The sequence below is a fragment of the Stegodyphus dumicola genome, chromosome 9 (genome assembly GCF_044657685.1).
Source record: "Stegodyphus dumicola isolate Sdum_Otavi_A_Nest chromosome 9, ASM4465768v1".
In the NCBI taxonomy this organism is placed as follows: domain Eukaryota; kingdom Metazoa; phylum Arthropoda; class Arachnida; order Araneae; family Eresidae; genus Stegodyphus; species Stegodyphus dumicola.
In genome coordinates this window covers 137,129,915-137,146,845 of record NC_140776.1, presented here as the reverse complement: position 1 = coordinate 137,146,845, position 16,931 = coordinate 137,129,915, and the positions used below count along the sequence as shown (strand labels likewise).

The 16,931-nt window shown below is 33.3% G+C and overlaps 1 protein-coding gene across 1 annotated transcript in view; it reads left to right on the top strand.

The window, feature by feature from the left end:
• Positions 1 to 16,931, top strand: part of LOC118189130 (uncharacterized) — a 198,120-nt gene that overhangs the window by 160,305 nt on the left and 20,884 nt on the right. Inside the window, exon 2 of the mRNA XM_035359673.2 lies at positions 12,504 to 12,667. Coding sequence (XP_035215564.1) covers positions 12,504 to 12,667 — 164 coding nt within the window. The remainder of the gene's footprint in view (positions 1 to 12,503; positions 12,668 to 16,931) is intronic.

The window sequence follows — 16,931 nt, the reverse complement described above, 5'->3', positions numbered from 1 at the left end:
TTTTTATTATTATGGATCCTCTAAAAAGATTTAAAAGTTCGTAGTTCTAAAACATAATGGGCATCAGTTTGAAATGCTGCATGTGTTTCTAAGAAAGATTTGTCATAGTGAAGAAATATAAAATGAATCAAAAACGAAGTCCAACATTAAGAATCAGCGTAAATTTATGAAGTACTAGTTTCGATAATTTTTGAACTACCTTCTTCAACATGCTAAGTGCAAATGAACCAAATAAAGGGTGAATAAAGATAAGAAATGAATCTTTATAGCTTAATTTCATAAATGCGGTTTTGAAAATTATTTAATGTTAAGAAAAAATCACGTATATCATTTCCAAGTTCATCAAGTTTTATTAGTCCAAAAAGGCTATGATTCTCGGAACGCGATTTTACTTTTTTTCACTTTTCATTCTAGTTGTCAATCGGAAAATCGTAAGATATTCTTTAATATTTAATCTGTTATTAATTTATAAATTTAGATTGAGTTTAGAAATTAGAAAAATAGATGAAAATGTTATGATTTTTTTACTTTTTAATCTGATTGATTTAAATAAAAATGCATTCATATCGTGATATATCAAACATTAAACTCTTTCATAGAATTACTTTGGATATTTTTCACTTTTTAAATATGCAAGAGATACATAACGTTCTCGTGTTAGTCTAAATGCAACATCTAATATCGTATAAAATGTTTCGCTATTCCACCTGGGCCAACTCTATTGATAACCTCTGCTGATAAACTTTAAAAGATTTCTTTTGGGCGATCGTTAAAAATCTAAACCCTTTCAGCTTTATTTTTAATTTCCATTTTTATTTGAAGTTCTGTATTAATCAAAATCTCATGCGAATAATTTTTCCCAGAACTTAGAAAGATAATTGTTTTTTCTGTAGTTTTAAAAGAATACTCTGCAAAGAATTCAAAAGCCAAATAAATTTATCTTCGTGTTCTGTATTTCCTATCCTTTTATTGCGGTAATAGTTACGATATTGCTTTAAATATGTGCAAAAAATAAACGCACAATTAAATAACTCTTATAATATTTTATCTTGCAAAGTTTTCATATATATTTAAATTGGATTAGACGGTCATCTTGCACACAACTTTCATAAACGTGAAATTTCCCACAAGCAAAATAATGCGATTATTGTCAGTAATTTACCGTTGCCACTCAGGGAGGTTAAATTAAAGTATTCCTTGTCGCTCGTAAATCAAAACCATAGTTTTCCTTTTCCTCCCCTTTTAAGTTTCGATTTAGTATGCAGTAGCTCCGGTTAACATTATTAGAGGGTTAATGTCACGTAGAAAGGGAAGGGGGGAGGTAATGTGTTATTCGTAGAATGAACAATCACCAGCAGAGTCCTGGTAGACAATTTATGATTTTTCTTTTGCTGCACTTTTTATTTTTTTTAAACTGGTTAGATTTTGCTATGTCGTGGCCGTTGACTTCGGCGTAGGTAGGCAAAGCTCCTACATGTGATCTTGCATGCATTTAATTTGAGTATTTTCCTATTGGAGAATTTGGTATCAGTTATGGAAAATCTCATTTTGAGAAATTCTAAGCAATGGAATTAAACACCTTTATCAGGAAATAGGCTAAAATTAGATAACCAGAAGTCTTGTGTTTCATAGCCTGTTGTTTAAACTAGATATTATGTATTTTAAACATATGTCATCCGATTAATGTTCCTTTAGTAGTTCTGTGAATATTAAGTGTAAATGGATGAATGATTAGATTTTGCTTTATCTACACGAAGGATAAACTTGATGACTCAGGTGAGATTGTTATTCACAGAGGATATTTGTCTTAAGTTTCCGTGAAAACCCTATTTCTGGACTCTATAAGAACACCCTTTAGCAGTTTTTATGAGCCTTTTTGTATAACAGACCAACTGCCTGCGAAGCCAGCCGCTTAAAATAGTTGTTATAAAAAATCTGATGTGTACACCGCATGTCTTCCTTGTACGGAAGATTAAATTATACTCATATTTCCTGCATTTTATTTAAACTTATTGAATTCTACTTCGTGGATAGCACATAAATTACAGGAGAATAAATGCACTTTTTAAAATTCACTATATTTATTTACCATAGCGACACTCTAGCGCTAGGTTCACTTAACAACGTTACATTTCGTTCATTTTACAACTCAGAATGCACAAAAATTATATCTTTTGAAGAATTATCTAATTGTTGCCCCATGTTCTATTAAATACTAAAATAAATCTAAAATGATGTATAAAAGAAATTAAACAAATAAGAAACAGTTTTTCAGAGACGATTCAGCGCCGTTTACCTAATGCGCATGCGCTACTCGTAAACATTATCCTCTGTCGGAGTCAGACTGGCGACAATATTTGCTGCTAATACGAAACACTTATTTCTTCGAATTTCGTTAAAGATATATTTCTCATTCAATTAATTCAGTTCTCACTTCGCGGCAAGGCAAAAATACATAAAAATTCAAAATATCTCCATTAAAAATTGAAAAATTTAGAAAAACATAAAACATCAAATGCAGTTATAAAACGATTAAAAAAACAATTTTCACATTTAAAATTAGTTTCAGCAATTCGGCCGGCAGGCAAAAAGACAGATTTTTCGGTGCACAAAACTAAGTGTCCTTTCGTTCCCACTCGGCAAAAAACCACTGAAGGCGTAGAAGCTGACTTAATTTATTGTGGACGCTATGTTGAGTCAATATATGGGATAATTTTTATTAAATTATCCCATGTTTGGAGGTGTGCATTTATTGGGAGCTACACATATACATGTTATAACAGTCCCACATGCAGAATTTCAACATTCTGAGGTTATTCCTTTTTGAGTTATAGGTGATACATACAATCATAAGTACGTGCGTACAGACGCCACGAAAACATTTCTTTTGAATCCATTTTAAATCAGTTTTATAATTTTTTTCGGGAAAAAGAGTGCTTTATTCTGTCCATACGTACAGAGGTCGAGCAAAAGACATCGTTAAATTGCATTCGATAACAGTCAAAATGGATATTTTCGTCGGAATTTTTCGTGATTACAGTGCTTCCTTTGCTTCGTAGAAGGAAGAAAAAAGAGAATTAATAATTATTTGTTTTTTAAATCGCTTAGTTTGTTAATTATAGACATGTTGAAGAAAATTTAAATGTTACTTAATTTTGTTGATTAAATTCGAAAGACAAATGTACTACATTTTGTCGAGCGATAATGCAAAGCTTTTAATTAAAAACAAAAAATTTTGATTAAAAACTCAGCGATAAAAATCGCGGAGGTTTTAATCAAAAGTTTCTTAAATTAGCACAAAATATGGTTTTTAAAATAATTAAAAACATTCAGAATTCAAACTTCGAGGCCCACATGTAAAAATGCGTATACGTCCAAATAATATGTTCAAAATATAGTGGTTGTAGGCGATATCGTTTTTCCATAATACTATTAAATTGGAAAGAATATATCACTGAAATTTTTTATTAAATTTGAAACACAAATATTTTTCACTTTGCAGATTGGCAACGTACAGCTTTTATATCATTGAATTTTTGATCAAAAATTTATTAAATTTATACAAATGCGAAATAAATAAGTTAAAATAAAAATTCGAGTTACGCATGTTTGGGCGAGGGACTACTTGTGTTCAAAATTTGGTGGCCCTATGTTTCACCGTATTTGCACAGTACGAGGAACATAAATACATACATACAGATTAGTCATCATTTGATAATAGAAATATTTATTATTTTTGGTAATTTTTTATCCTAAAATTTGTGAACTTTAAGATCAACGACAGACGAGCCTCTAAACTATTAACTTCTATAGAAATAGAAATACAGAAAGATCCAAGTGGATATAAAATGAAAAATATCATGACAATTAACGCCAGCAATAATTTTCTCGCGTGATTTTTCTGTCTGGCATGTTGTTCATTTCATTAGCTGCGTGGATGGAAAACACAATAGAATGAAAAATATTCACTTAACATGCGCAAAAGTATCACATTACAAGGTGGTGTTCCTGGAAGGGCGGGAACGAACTCGTATCTGACACTTAAAAAGAATTTGCTTTTTTACGCTCGAATTTTCCGCCTACGACAAGAGACCTCTGCCTTTTTTACAAATGTGTTAAGCTAATTGGTTCCATCAATCACAAATGGAACACAAAAGATCCACCCGGATTTTCAGAGCATTGTTTCAGAATACTGATACTTTTTTTTTTTTTGGCGCGAAATACTTTTTTTAAAACAACGGATTCCCAGATGGTATAATGTGAATTCCAGGGACCCAACGCCCCGTTTTATTTAATGACTTAACTTTTTAACTTATTTAATGACTTAACTTTACCTGGAAACTATCATCTGAATTTAAGTATCTTATTGATAGCACTTAAAGTTCGGATATGGTTGTCCAATCTAGTTAAAAAATGTAGCCATTTGATGAAATAGCCATGCATTGATTTAGTGGATACAAAGATGGTTTCAGTGCAGTAAAAAATTGATCATATATTGAATGACATTTTCAAAGTATCAATTCTTATACCCATAAAATTCCATTGCTTTAGATCTTACCAATTACTGAGTTATAGTAAATTATGCATTACTTTTTGAATGACTTTTATAGTTTCTTCCAGCTACATAGAACCTAGAGCCGCTGAGTGGTAAAATCGCTGAACACTGCTAGTTCCGACCTGGGTTTCGAATCCAGGCGGGCATGCTGGCTGCATGGGGATTTTCGGGATTTTCCCGATGTGTAACGTGTATACAAGCCAGCCACGAAGACATCTTTCCCCATAGAACATACAGCGCTAACGTATTTGCCTGAATAAACTAAATCAAACTTTCCAGGCGCATAATATTTATAATAATGTTTAAGTCTGTAAAGATATAAACTGCAAGTCTGTTATAGTTTTACAGTTCTGTTGTAATTAATGCGACCTGCGTTTTCTCATGCATAAATTTGCTATTAGGAGTTATGGTAGAGGAATATGATACATTCTTACGCTAGTACACATTCCAATAAAATTTTTTGATGCTGTTCTCATCCCACTATTCGCTGAAATATAACAGTCCCATCAATATACCCTTATTTTCTCCAGTTACAATATTTAACGTATGTTATCTCAAAATGAAATTTATTAATTTTTGTAAACGACTCAATGTATTTGAAAAATCGCTCACAAAAGTTCATAATTTTACTTACGAGTCCCTAATACCCTATAATACCGGCTATGTATAATCTATTGACCAGACCGTTAAAGGTTAAAACTAATAACACGAAATGAAGAAAGTAATATAAAAAATGGCTGGATCCTACGCCGATGATATTTCTTTTCACTAGCTTCTCCGACCTGAAGGACTTGGCGCATGGAGCTTTTAAAGCTTTTTCTCGTGTATAACATGAACAGGAATAAATTTCTGTATTCTCGCAATATGTGACCTACTGAACATGAACCAGGATCAAAACCAAAAAAACAGTATTACTGTTGTAAACCATACAAAAAGCATAAATAAATAAATACAAAGAAATTGTACGTACTTTTATTGCTGTTACGTTACCAGACTTCCATACTAGACGTATACATGCTCTTATTATTACTACGTTACCAGAAGATTTAATACATTACCAGATTATCATATTAAATTATACAACATTACCAGAAGAAACGTAAATGCAACATTACCAGAATTCTGCATTGATGTGGTCTTAAAGAGGACTTATCACATCCTTCGATGGTCTTCACCGTGCTTAAACACATTAAAGGTATTATAGGGTAAGTTCTAGCAGTCCTATTTGGCATCTATCTATTGAAGCAGTTCTATTTCATATTTGTCAATAGTCATCATTTTATTTATCATAATTGTAATCAGATGAAATCCAGCACTGTTAGCCAGCCCTATTTTTCATTTACACAAGCACCACGTCTTACTGGTGTTTCTTAAATTGGCCAGAAATTTGTTCCCATTTATGAAAAACCGCAATCCAGTTAAGTATCGCGGATGTTGCTCGTCTCATATTCCGTTGAATAACTGTTTAACCCTTTCCGGCACGCTACCTTTTAAAGTCGGAGTTTTGATTTAAGAAAAAGGGTAGGCAGTCTAAGTTAGGCCTAGAGGAGTACACAAGTAAAATTTTGTGAAATAGTACTTATCGTTTTAATTCTGTGGGTGTGCCCAAAGTGGCATAGTGATTGAATAGAGCTTCGAAAAGAGTGCTGAAACGAGCATTGTTGTCAATGAACTGACCGATGAGATGCTGAGAAACAAAGAATACAGACTCTCAGTTGTCCTAGATTATCGGGGAGCCCGGTCTGGGCACACCTAGTGTTCGCCGTTTGATTTTAGGCAACATTGCAAGGTAAAAATTTGAAATTACTATAGAACGAGGAGATTAGCATACAGCCAAAAAAATAACATAGTAATTTCTTTTCAAATAATTCCTTTTATACCCTAAAAAGAATCTGGAAGATTTTTTTGAAAAATGAGGGTCGTAAAAAACTAAACATGGCTAAAATATATGGACTGGTTTGTTCCGAGTTGCCATCTACTATAAATAAAGAAGGTTCAGAGTAACCTATAGTAACTTATACATCCTTTTTCATTCAATTTTTCTGTGCGTACAGAAGGAAATTTTTAGGTGTGTCTAGACGGGACACACTGTGCCGCAAAGGGTTAAATAATTCTATAGATATTGTTGGCTCCACAGCAGAATCAGTAAAATTCGTACGGTATTTTACCGTCAGAGAAGTTTATCACGTGATTCATGCTCATAATCAAAGGCAAATACAAGGTAGGCCACCTGTTATAGATACAGCACTCTAGGTCATCTGTTGCGAGAATACTTAAATTTCTTTTAGAAAATGTTCTTTGAAGTCATCTGTCATTGTATAACCAACCAACGCACCTAAGAAGTTCTGGTCATTTTCAGAAGTCAAGACAAGAGGTAGACAAGTTTTTTCTTTTTTTTTCTTTTTGCTTTCCCTTCTAAATAATTACTACGTTATTCGAATTTTCAATTCTCAAATGGCAGCACCTTTTAGATCCAATCAGGGAATTCCTCACTAATCATTTATTGTTCTGTGAGTGTGTTTGCATTGTTTATCCTTTATTTAGCGTACATTACATACCTCATCTTTACATACTTCTTTTTTTCCTCATCATTCAATAATCTGCGATTAAAAATAAAGCAAGGAAGTAGAAGTTAAAATATTTACTGAATAAGGTGGTTATATTAAAGGTTATAATGAATACAGATAAGTTTTGTGCCAAAATAAATGTGTATAGAGAAAATGGATCTGGTGCAAATTTTACGGATTGCTGTTATTAAATTTAGTACTAATTTATTTGATTGAAAATAATAAACGAAATATTTTGAAGTAACATGTTAACTGCGTACATCATGTAATTGTGCAAAACATTTAGCACTTTTTCTGTCATTCGGTGTTATTTTGTGTATTATGTTCCTGTCTATCTGGTTTGTCATTCTGTTTTAGAAGGCCGAAACAAAGAAGACTTTTTTAAATCTTTTTTGCGTAATTTTGTTTCCGTTTACTTTTTGTTGCTCCTGTCTGCTTTGTTTTATTGTTTTTGACCATTCGCTTATGGGAATTTAAACGGTAGACCCTCATTATTTCTTGTAGCGTGAAGGTCAAACTGTTTTTCGGGATTCGTCATTTGAGTACAAGAATAAAATCTTAATTTCTTCGTCTTTACATTAAATACTAACGTTCGTGAGAAGCTGAAGAGGTGCCTTCCGTGACATAGGTTTAAATTGGATGTCATCCCAAACGTTAGGTAATAAAATGTTTTTAATGCATTAACTCTTCGTGAATCTGTTTATCTTTTCTGCTATTGTCTTTTTGTCTGAGCTAGTATTTATGAAGAAAATAAAGGCTAGCTTTAACTGCAGATTTCGTAATGACTTAAGCTGTGTGTTACTATAAAGAATAACTCATTATTGTTGCGAATGCGAAGTTAATGGTATTTTACATTCAATTCCCGTTTGACTTTTTTATGGAAATTGCAGAGTTTTAAGAGTTATAGTTAAAATTTTACGATTTTCTACATTTTAATGGGACATCATCATTTCAAAAATGGGATCTAGAATCCTTAATTTTTAGGTACACATATTTAATGGAATGAAACTAGTAACAGTTTCGAAAATACCAAAGGACTTTCCATTTATTTAATCTTTCATCATTTAGAAATAGATTTCATGGTTTCAGCGTGCCTTAGATTTAATAGTGCTAATTTATCTTTCTCATCGGCAAATAGCCCTAGTACTGTTTGCTATAATCAAATAATTTACTCCTGTAGATTAAATATTGAATAAATTACTTTGCTACTAAACAGTAGTGAATTTCGTGACATCACATTATTCGTAAAAATTATGTATAAAAAAATTAATGCATTAAAATGAAGTTTTAGCTAATGATAAAATAATAAGAAAGGTTTACTTATTATTTTGCAATGATGCTTAGATTAGAAAGCAATGTACATATGTTTAAAAAATGTCGTATAATTTAGCACATAGTTATGGGACTCGTGAATACTGGCTAAGACGATTCATAGAATTTAAGATGATTTAGTGACTTTGTTGTCTAGTATGCGGAATAGATGATTCTGTCGATGATGAGGTCTGTGAAATATAGGTGGGGGTATTGGTTAATGAATTCTGTTTTGCTATTTAAAATTGCGATGCGCTCTAGAATTCGGTGGAACTGAAATAAAATAGCAGTTACTTTATTTCTGATGGACGTATTCTTTAAGTAGCCAGAGCCAGATTCGAGTCTAAGGAAAATATCGCACCTGTACGTTGAAACTTTTGTTGAACATCCTACAACTTAGTTATCCCCCTTATAGTATTAATTTGTATTGAAAGAAAATTCTTTTAGGAACATTTTTGATAATGAACTAGTTCAGCCACACTGAATCACTAACTAACCTGCTAGGAATTTCTTCTTTTTGATTGATTTTAAGTTGAATTCTCAAACTGGTATGCATATTTTTCCCTTCCTCTTTCTCAACAGTAAAAATATTCTGACCTAATTTTGTGCTATCAGACAAAGCCTGATTACTGCCTAGACGTCCAAGAGCTTGCGACCTCGGATTTTCGGAGGTTTCTTTTTCGTAATTCTGTTTTTGACTTCTAAACCTAAGTATTGGAAGCCCTTGAAAGAACTATGTATAGATACTACACTGGCACAGTTGATCCCTACAGTAATTTTACGTCATTGAAATAATACTATGCCTAAGACCTAGACTTCTATAGTCAGGCGCTACAGTTGTATTACGTCACTGAAAGAAAACTTTGTCTAGAACCTAGACTGGCATAGTCTGGTCCAACAGCCGTTCTGCGCACGTTAGTCTACGTCTCTGAAAGAATAGTATGCCTAGAAACTAGAATGGTATAGTTAAACCTTCGATCATCCACAGCCCAGAGTGATTTTCTTGTACCTCGTAACCTGACTCCATCGAAATGGAGAGTTTTCCATAAATTCAGTGCCAAACTAGGGCTAAATTTTCTCGAAATTTGCAGTGGGATGTTAATAAAATAGTTAAGACCAATATTACTGTAAAGCTTGTATTCTTTTAAATATAATGTGCATTATCAAAATATTAACGCTCCGAGTGGCAAATTGCTTTTTAATGAATAATAAATACACACAGAAACCCAATACAAGCGAATACTTCTAATTTTAATATCACTCAAATTTCAGGGCTTTCCTCTCCATAATTCCTTCGTAATCGTTCTTTTTGCTTTTTTTACCAAGAAGTGCAGAACTGTCTGATATTTTTATATTCCTGTAACAAAAAGTAGAGCTGGTAAAACCCTGACCGTTTCTTTGGAGGTCGAGTACCGGCTCAGACGACAACAAGCGAGAGATAAAGTTCGTCCACCCCCAAGCAAGTTCAAGTCGATTTTTCTTTCCTTGCAGTTTGCCGTCCATCAACTATAAGAAGTTGCCTCATAGAGAGAAAAAAATATCGAAACAAGTATTAATCATGCTCGAAAATGATTTTCCTCGAACCGATCATAAGGGGAGATCAGAGTCCATTGTTGCCCAGGTCGAGATCATGTGACCATGATGCAGTACATAGTTGGGATATTAAGCTTAAAGAAGTAAGATTAAAACAAACGATTTGATAAGGCGGCATTTTCTTTGAGGTCTCTTCTTGAGTTGAATTAAATGTTTGAATACCAAGCTGACAATGATGAAGAGGGGTTATTATAGTTCTAAAGAGCTACTTAGTAATTGTATTTCTTTATATATTATAATTTTCCATGCCGTTTGTGATTGGCAAATTAGGAGATAGTATTCAGCTGTAAACTACCAGGAAAAGATTTGACGTGCAGGTGTGTGCTTCTGATGTTTTAGTGTTAGAACATTGAGACAATATTAAAACTTCGCAAATATATTCCTTTTTTACTCACTTATCATTTTGTTACTTAACAGTAAAAAAATGAGTGAAAGATGTAATCTGTAATATAATAAAATTTTTTGGTTCCCAATTATACGCATAGTTGGAAAAAAGGGCTAAATAATACGTGTCTTATTACTTCAATAATTAAAAAAAATAATTAGAATTATAATTTAGTATTTGTCATCATTATCTGCTTATAAAAGTTTCAGAGTTTGATTCAGTTTGGTGATAAAACTATAGATTTCGGCTCAAATCTTGTATAAATATAAAGAGAAATCGGTTGCTCAAGGTAGCAATACATTTGTTATTGAGCTTTCATTTAAAATTCGCAAACGGAAATGAACTTACCACTTTTTGAAAAAAAAGATAGAAAGTCGCGTTTTACAAAAATAAACATTTTGGACTAGTTTTGTGTTCAAGTACCAAGATAAACTTGAGCAAATTTTTATATTGAAATGAAGGGTTTGATTTATTTCATTATGACAAAGCCTTTGAAGGCCTTTTTGTCTAAGAAGAGAAATTTCCTCTGTTGAGGACTTTCTAAAAGAAACTAGCTCATATACATGTTGTACGAGGAAAAACCACGAAAACGCTCATGCAGCCACCCTTTTTCGCCAAGATTCGAGCAGCGGACCGTACTACTAGTGTTCAGCGACTTCCCCAATCGGCCGCTGTGTCGCCTGAAATTAAGAAGACTACAAATTGCAGAAATTCTACGTTTTCTTACTGACTAGTGTAACTATTAGCTGAAGTTGCAGTCTCTTGCGACTATCCAGCATTCGAAAGTACATAATGTTTTCGATAACCTTAAGCGGTCAGCCAGTGTTCCTTAACACGGTGTGCCGGCACTTTTGCCTTGATACTCTGCGTCCTCGAATAAGAGTGCTGGCATCTTTATGCCAAGTCACAAGATTGTGTTGATATAAAGGTGGCGGTACTTTACAGAAAGTTGCATTCATTGAATTTATTTTCATAAAGATGCTGGGATTAAATTACAAGATTAGGATTTAAACTAAATAAATCGCTTGTAAGATGAAAATTTAACCTAATCGAGTTTAGAACTTCTTTAATTTTTAACACAATCATCGATTTGAATGAGGACGGCTCTATAAATACACAGCACACATTACAAGATGTTATAGCTTAGTTACTTAGGTACTGTAGTTATAAAATATCAGATCTTCACGAAGGTATTCCTCCCGTTACGCAGATAACCCAAGTGTGCTTTGTCGTAATAAACTAAATAAATCTCACGACAGCAACCTAAACATGAACGCTCTAAAAATGAACAATTTGAGATGACATAATTAAATAACGATATTTTTCCAAGGTAGCACCTTCTATAATTGATCGAAATCATCTAAAACTGGGATAGTCATCAGATGTTTTATTCCAATATTCTTTTAGAATGTAACGAGATCTATTCCTATAATTAAATAATAATGTAAAAGTTTGAAGGTTTTTATAAAAAAAAACCTTTATTTAAATCTCATAGAACTAAGTAGAAAAATAATTTATTATATAGTTTAATGGGAACAAGAGATTAAATAACCCTTTTTACAAAATTAAGATCGGTTGACTACATTATTATCATTTACAAATAGAGTGTATATAAAATTTTAACTCGATAGTTTATCAAGAAGTTGGTTAAAAATCGATGGAAATATTGATGGAAGCATCGACGAATCGTTGACAAAATATTGCCCATTTCTAAAAGATCTCTTAAATTTTGAAAATGAACCATGTGATAATCAGCACTGACTTTATAATCATTTGAAGGGTGTACACATTTTTTTTTATGCTGCTTTGTATAAAATTAGATTTTAATAATTGTTGAGGTTTTAGCTTACATATTTTTTCTGTATGATAACTATTTAGGTCTGAAATTTTGACGCTTATCATTATGGTTTCGTAAAATGCTATATGTATCTTCTTGGAGTACTTTTATTGGAGTAAAAAAATAAATGGAAGTATACTGTTTGTTATTTGTAATTTAAATGTACTTGAGAATTTTTACATCTTTATTAATATTGTATCTGTAATAGTCTTTCGTTTGTTCGTGTGCTAATAGGTAATTTTCTCCTTTCTGCAGGATGGTTAGCAGTAATCACAGATGATGGCCACACGGCGGGCTACTTCAGCAGCGTGTCCGAGGTGGCCTTGGCTCAGGTACCGTATTTCCTTACAAGAGATCCTTCTCAAGGATACAGGGAAGCCACTGATCCAAAGGGAAACATGAAATATTCCAAAATAAAGGTGAGTCTACCTCTATTTTTGTTTTTGCATAAATTGCTGTAATCAAAAGATGGTACGAGCTGTCCTTTGGTTGGTTTGAGTATCTTAAGTACACTTTCAATAAAAGTTTGTGATACTTAAAATATAAAATACTTTCTTTAGAGATAATTCTCCGCAATTGTGGAATACAGAATAGTAATGCATTTGTTGTTCTACATTTATCGATAATTGGCACATCATTTGTTTTCAGTTCTTAGTCTATTTTGGGGGTGTAGCAAGCTAGGCAACCTCCGGCAATTGCCCAGACTTGCTTAATGTAATGTCATAGAAATGATTTTAGATGTTAAAATATGAAAAAAATGTCCAATGTTTTTGCCTTACATTAGCAGATTTCGATATTTGAAAGCCTCAATGGAAGAGAACAACCTTCTACAAAATAAAAATTTTCCATACCTAAGGTCACTAGTTAAATTCGCTGGAATTATGGAATTACAATTCAGTGGCTGCTGCTGTTATTTGCCATAGTTATCGAATCTTTCTGCTGTTTTCGGTATTTTAGGTGCATCCCCATAGAAAATAGTCCACTAGAAAAAGACAGCAGCATCTAAAAATTAAGGATTTTGCCCAATGCTAGGTTACGTTAAAGCTTTTGGCAGTTCCATATGGTAAAGCATAAGATAATTTCAAACGTGTTTGAAAGTTCTGAGGATAATGATTTTTACAATCACGCCATTCTTTTTCTATGACTTTGTATTCAAATTTCGTAGAAAACTTGCGACTTGAATTTTTAGTCCAAAAGGGCAATTTGCCCTGAAGAACTATGAATTTCCTTTTGGCATTTTGCGTCGAACCACAATTAGCGTTAGTTCACTTTTCAGATTGTTGCCACCAAATATTATCGCCATGTCTTATATTTAAATAATTTAAATCATGAAGAATCTGCACGAATGCATCTTTGTTTCTCGCATTGCGATAAAACAACAGTACCTATAGCTATTAAATTTTGAATAACTTAAATCTTCCATAGAATATGAACATGTGGAAGCCCTAATTTGACTTTGAAATTGGTTTTATTATCAATTTCATATTTTGTAAAACTTTAACGTATTTTTGATTAATAAACTCAACGATTTAAGAGCGAGCAATGGCAACACTCTACGGGGGGTTAACCTTTTTATCTCCGGCGCACGGAACTGTGTGTCGGAAATTCTAAAGCTATGCTCATTTTAAAATTATTTTGCGACATTGCTAATGAACTGAAATTTATCGTTTAAGTGCAAAGAACATGATATTTCGTAAATAAAGGTAACACACAAAATGATAAAAAAACGCCCATTTGGACGTAATTTAAAATCTGAAGCCTTTCAGATTCTTTTTTTCTTTTTTCTTTTTTTTTGGGGGGGGGGGTTATATTCTTAATCGAAAGAAGAAAAGCAAAATATATTTTTGTACAATTAGTTAATTTCCAAAGTCTTAGATCACTGCAACCCACCAGTGGCAGAGCGGTAAAGTTGCTGCATACTGGTAATTCGGTCCGGGGCTCGAATTCCGGCGGGTAGTTGCATGGACCTTTTTTTATTTTCCTCGTGTGTGCTTTGCCGTAATTAAATAAACCAAACCAGATCGCTGCAAAAGTACATAAACTTTCGATATCCTTAAGTCGACCAGAGTTCGCCAACACAAAGTACCAGCACTCCCAGCCGGTGAACACATATAATAATATTTGTTATCAATTGCGTTGTTTATTTCATATGAATTCTTGAGAAATGAAAAATAATTCTGTATGAATAAATATATAGCTTGTTGACGAATGAAACAAACTGTATTATTGAGATTCATTTCCTCGTTTTGAAACAATGTTTTCATAGCTCTTCAAGAGGCTGCAATTAATTTAAATGTCTCTTTCAAACTTTAGTACACTTTCCATGCGAGGATCTAACTGGAATCTGCAATCGGTTAACTTGCTGCAAAAGAAAATGTTTCATTTAAAGTGTTCATAGAAAAATCTTGTTGGACATCTTCCACTCCGTTACAAAATTCTAATGCTTCTTTGTTCGGAATCGCGATAAATTCTAGTTTCTTCAGTGTCGATTCCTTATGATCATGGCATGAACATTTCTCCTATATTTCTTCCATTTATTGCTTTAAAACCCTTTTTCTCCTGCGTTTCTTGCTACAGCTACTTGCAGTACTCACATCCGAAATCGTACCATAATTTGCGCCAATAGCCAATTGTTGCGAAAGCTTCCGTTATATAACAAAATTCCCAAAATCCTACAACCCCATCTCGCATATTAAATCTGCCTAAGAAACGTATCAGAATTCCGCTACGAGCTCTAAAATGATAGATGACCGGAGTTCGAACTGTAAATAAATACACCCGTGAAAAATAAAAATATGAAAATAAAGCAATAAAGTTTCGAGACTAACAATAAAGTACTCAAACTTTTAATAATAAGTAAAATTCTTGATTTAACTCAGTTTTTTACTGCAGAAGACAAAGGGTTAATGTTCTGTATTTAAAATCGTGCTAAAAATTGAAATAATCATCCGCTATGCCACAACTGCAAATAATCATTTCACGACCTAAACAATCTACAATGAAAGAAGGGAGATGGAAATTATCTGGTTGTAACGAAAGTTTTCTGCTAAAAATAATAAGCTCCTAATAAAGTTAGGAAAAAAATATAAAGCAGTACCTTTAGCGCGGATAGTAATCACCACCCAAATCTATGATTTTTCTTCCAACGTTTTGGTAGCTTTTCAGAGCCTTCGGGACCTAGAAACTTAGTGGCCGCGAGTCCGAAAAGAAATCAACCTCGTTTCGGATGTCCTATGCAGACTGGAAGATGGCACCAACAAGATGTAGCTGCAGGTGTGAAAAAAGGTAGAAGTCCGAAGGTGCGATGTCGGAGTTATATGGTTGGTGTGTCAAAAGATCCCATTCGAGTCCGTACAGAGTCCATCTAGTGAATGCAGACAGATGTGGTCTTGCATTATCTTGATGGAATATTACCTTTTTGCGCCGGAACTCAGTTCGACGTTTTTCCTTGATAGCAGCTTCAACACGGACTAGCATCTCGCTGTGCACCCTTACTGTCGAGGGTTTTACCTTTTTTTCAGATACTCTTTGTGGACAATACGACGGCAATCCCTGCAAAGCATGATCTTGTTAGTCAAAATGCACTTTGCGACGCTTCCGACGGGCTCACCAGGCGCAGATTAACTGTTTTCGGCCTGTGTTGAAGTAAATCCACTTTTCATCACAAATCCGGTCCAGAATTTTGTCCTTGCGTTGATATATTCGAGCAGATTAGTGCAGCCCCTACGTCTATCCTTATCTTCTTGAATCAATCAGCTCATGCGGCATCCAGCGATTGAACTTGTACGTCAAGTTTATGCGATGCATAGCGCGACTAATAGACATGGTACTAACTAACGTCTAATTTCTTAGTAAGCTCTCAAGTTGTTCCATACTGATCTGCTTCTACAAGTTCTCGCAAGCAATCCTCATCAACTTCAGTAGGCTGCTCTGTTTCTTGAATATGATAGTCTTTGGTTTTGAGCTTTCTGTACCAAATCTTCACAGTGTACATTAGTACCTAGAACTGTACACATGATTTGGTGACATTCTACAGCTGGCGTTCTGCAACAAAACTGGAATTAAATGATAGTTCTAATCTGGTAGCTTGATAGTTCCATTTCAGACACCTTGTACTTAATGATAACGATACTTTTTTTTTTACAAATTTCACAAAGCAAGTTTTTCTTTCAAATACGAAAACTCGTTCGACAGAATATAATTAAACACGCCAACGCAAACTGTTTGGGCAAAGAATATTTGAGGTGGCGGGAAACTTTCTATAAAACCCGAAGTATTCTAATCTCTGCAAAGAAAATTTTTTTAATATAACAAATTTTGAGATTTGTTTAAAAATATTATTTTGCATTTAAAACTTCAAATTCGATACTTTTTTTAACTATTCAACGAGCTAAAAACTATTCAAATAAAATGATAGCGTAAAGACATTTTTGACCAGTTTTTCATGATCGGATAACTCATGCATTTATGAATAATAAGAATATTCTGCGAAGTCGGAAGCATTGGTGATTACCATTGAACTTACATCCGGTAATGGATTTTGAAAAATGGAAATAAAATTATATGGTAACTTTCCTAACATTTCAGTCTCAATAACATATTGAAGCATATATCATTTGTCTACGATTCTTAGGCAATCAGACAACTGCCTGGCTAATGAACTTTGCTGAAAATTGTGATTTC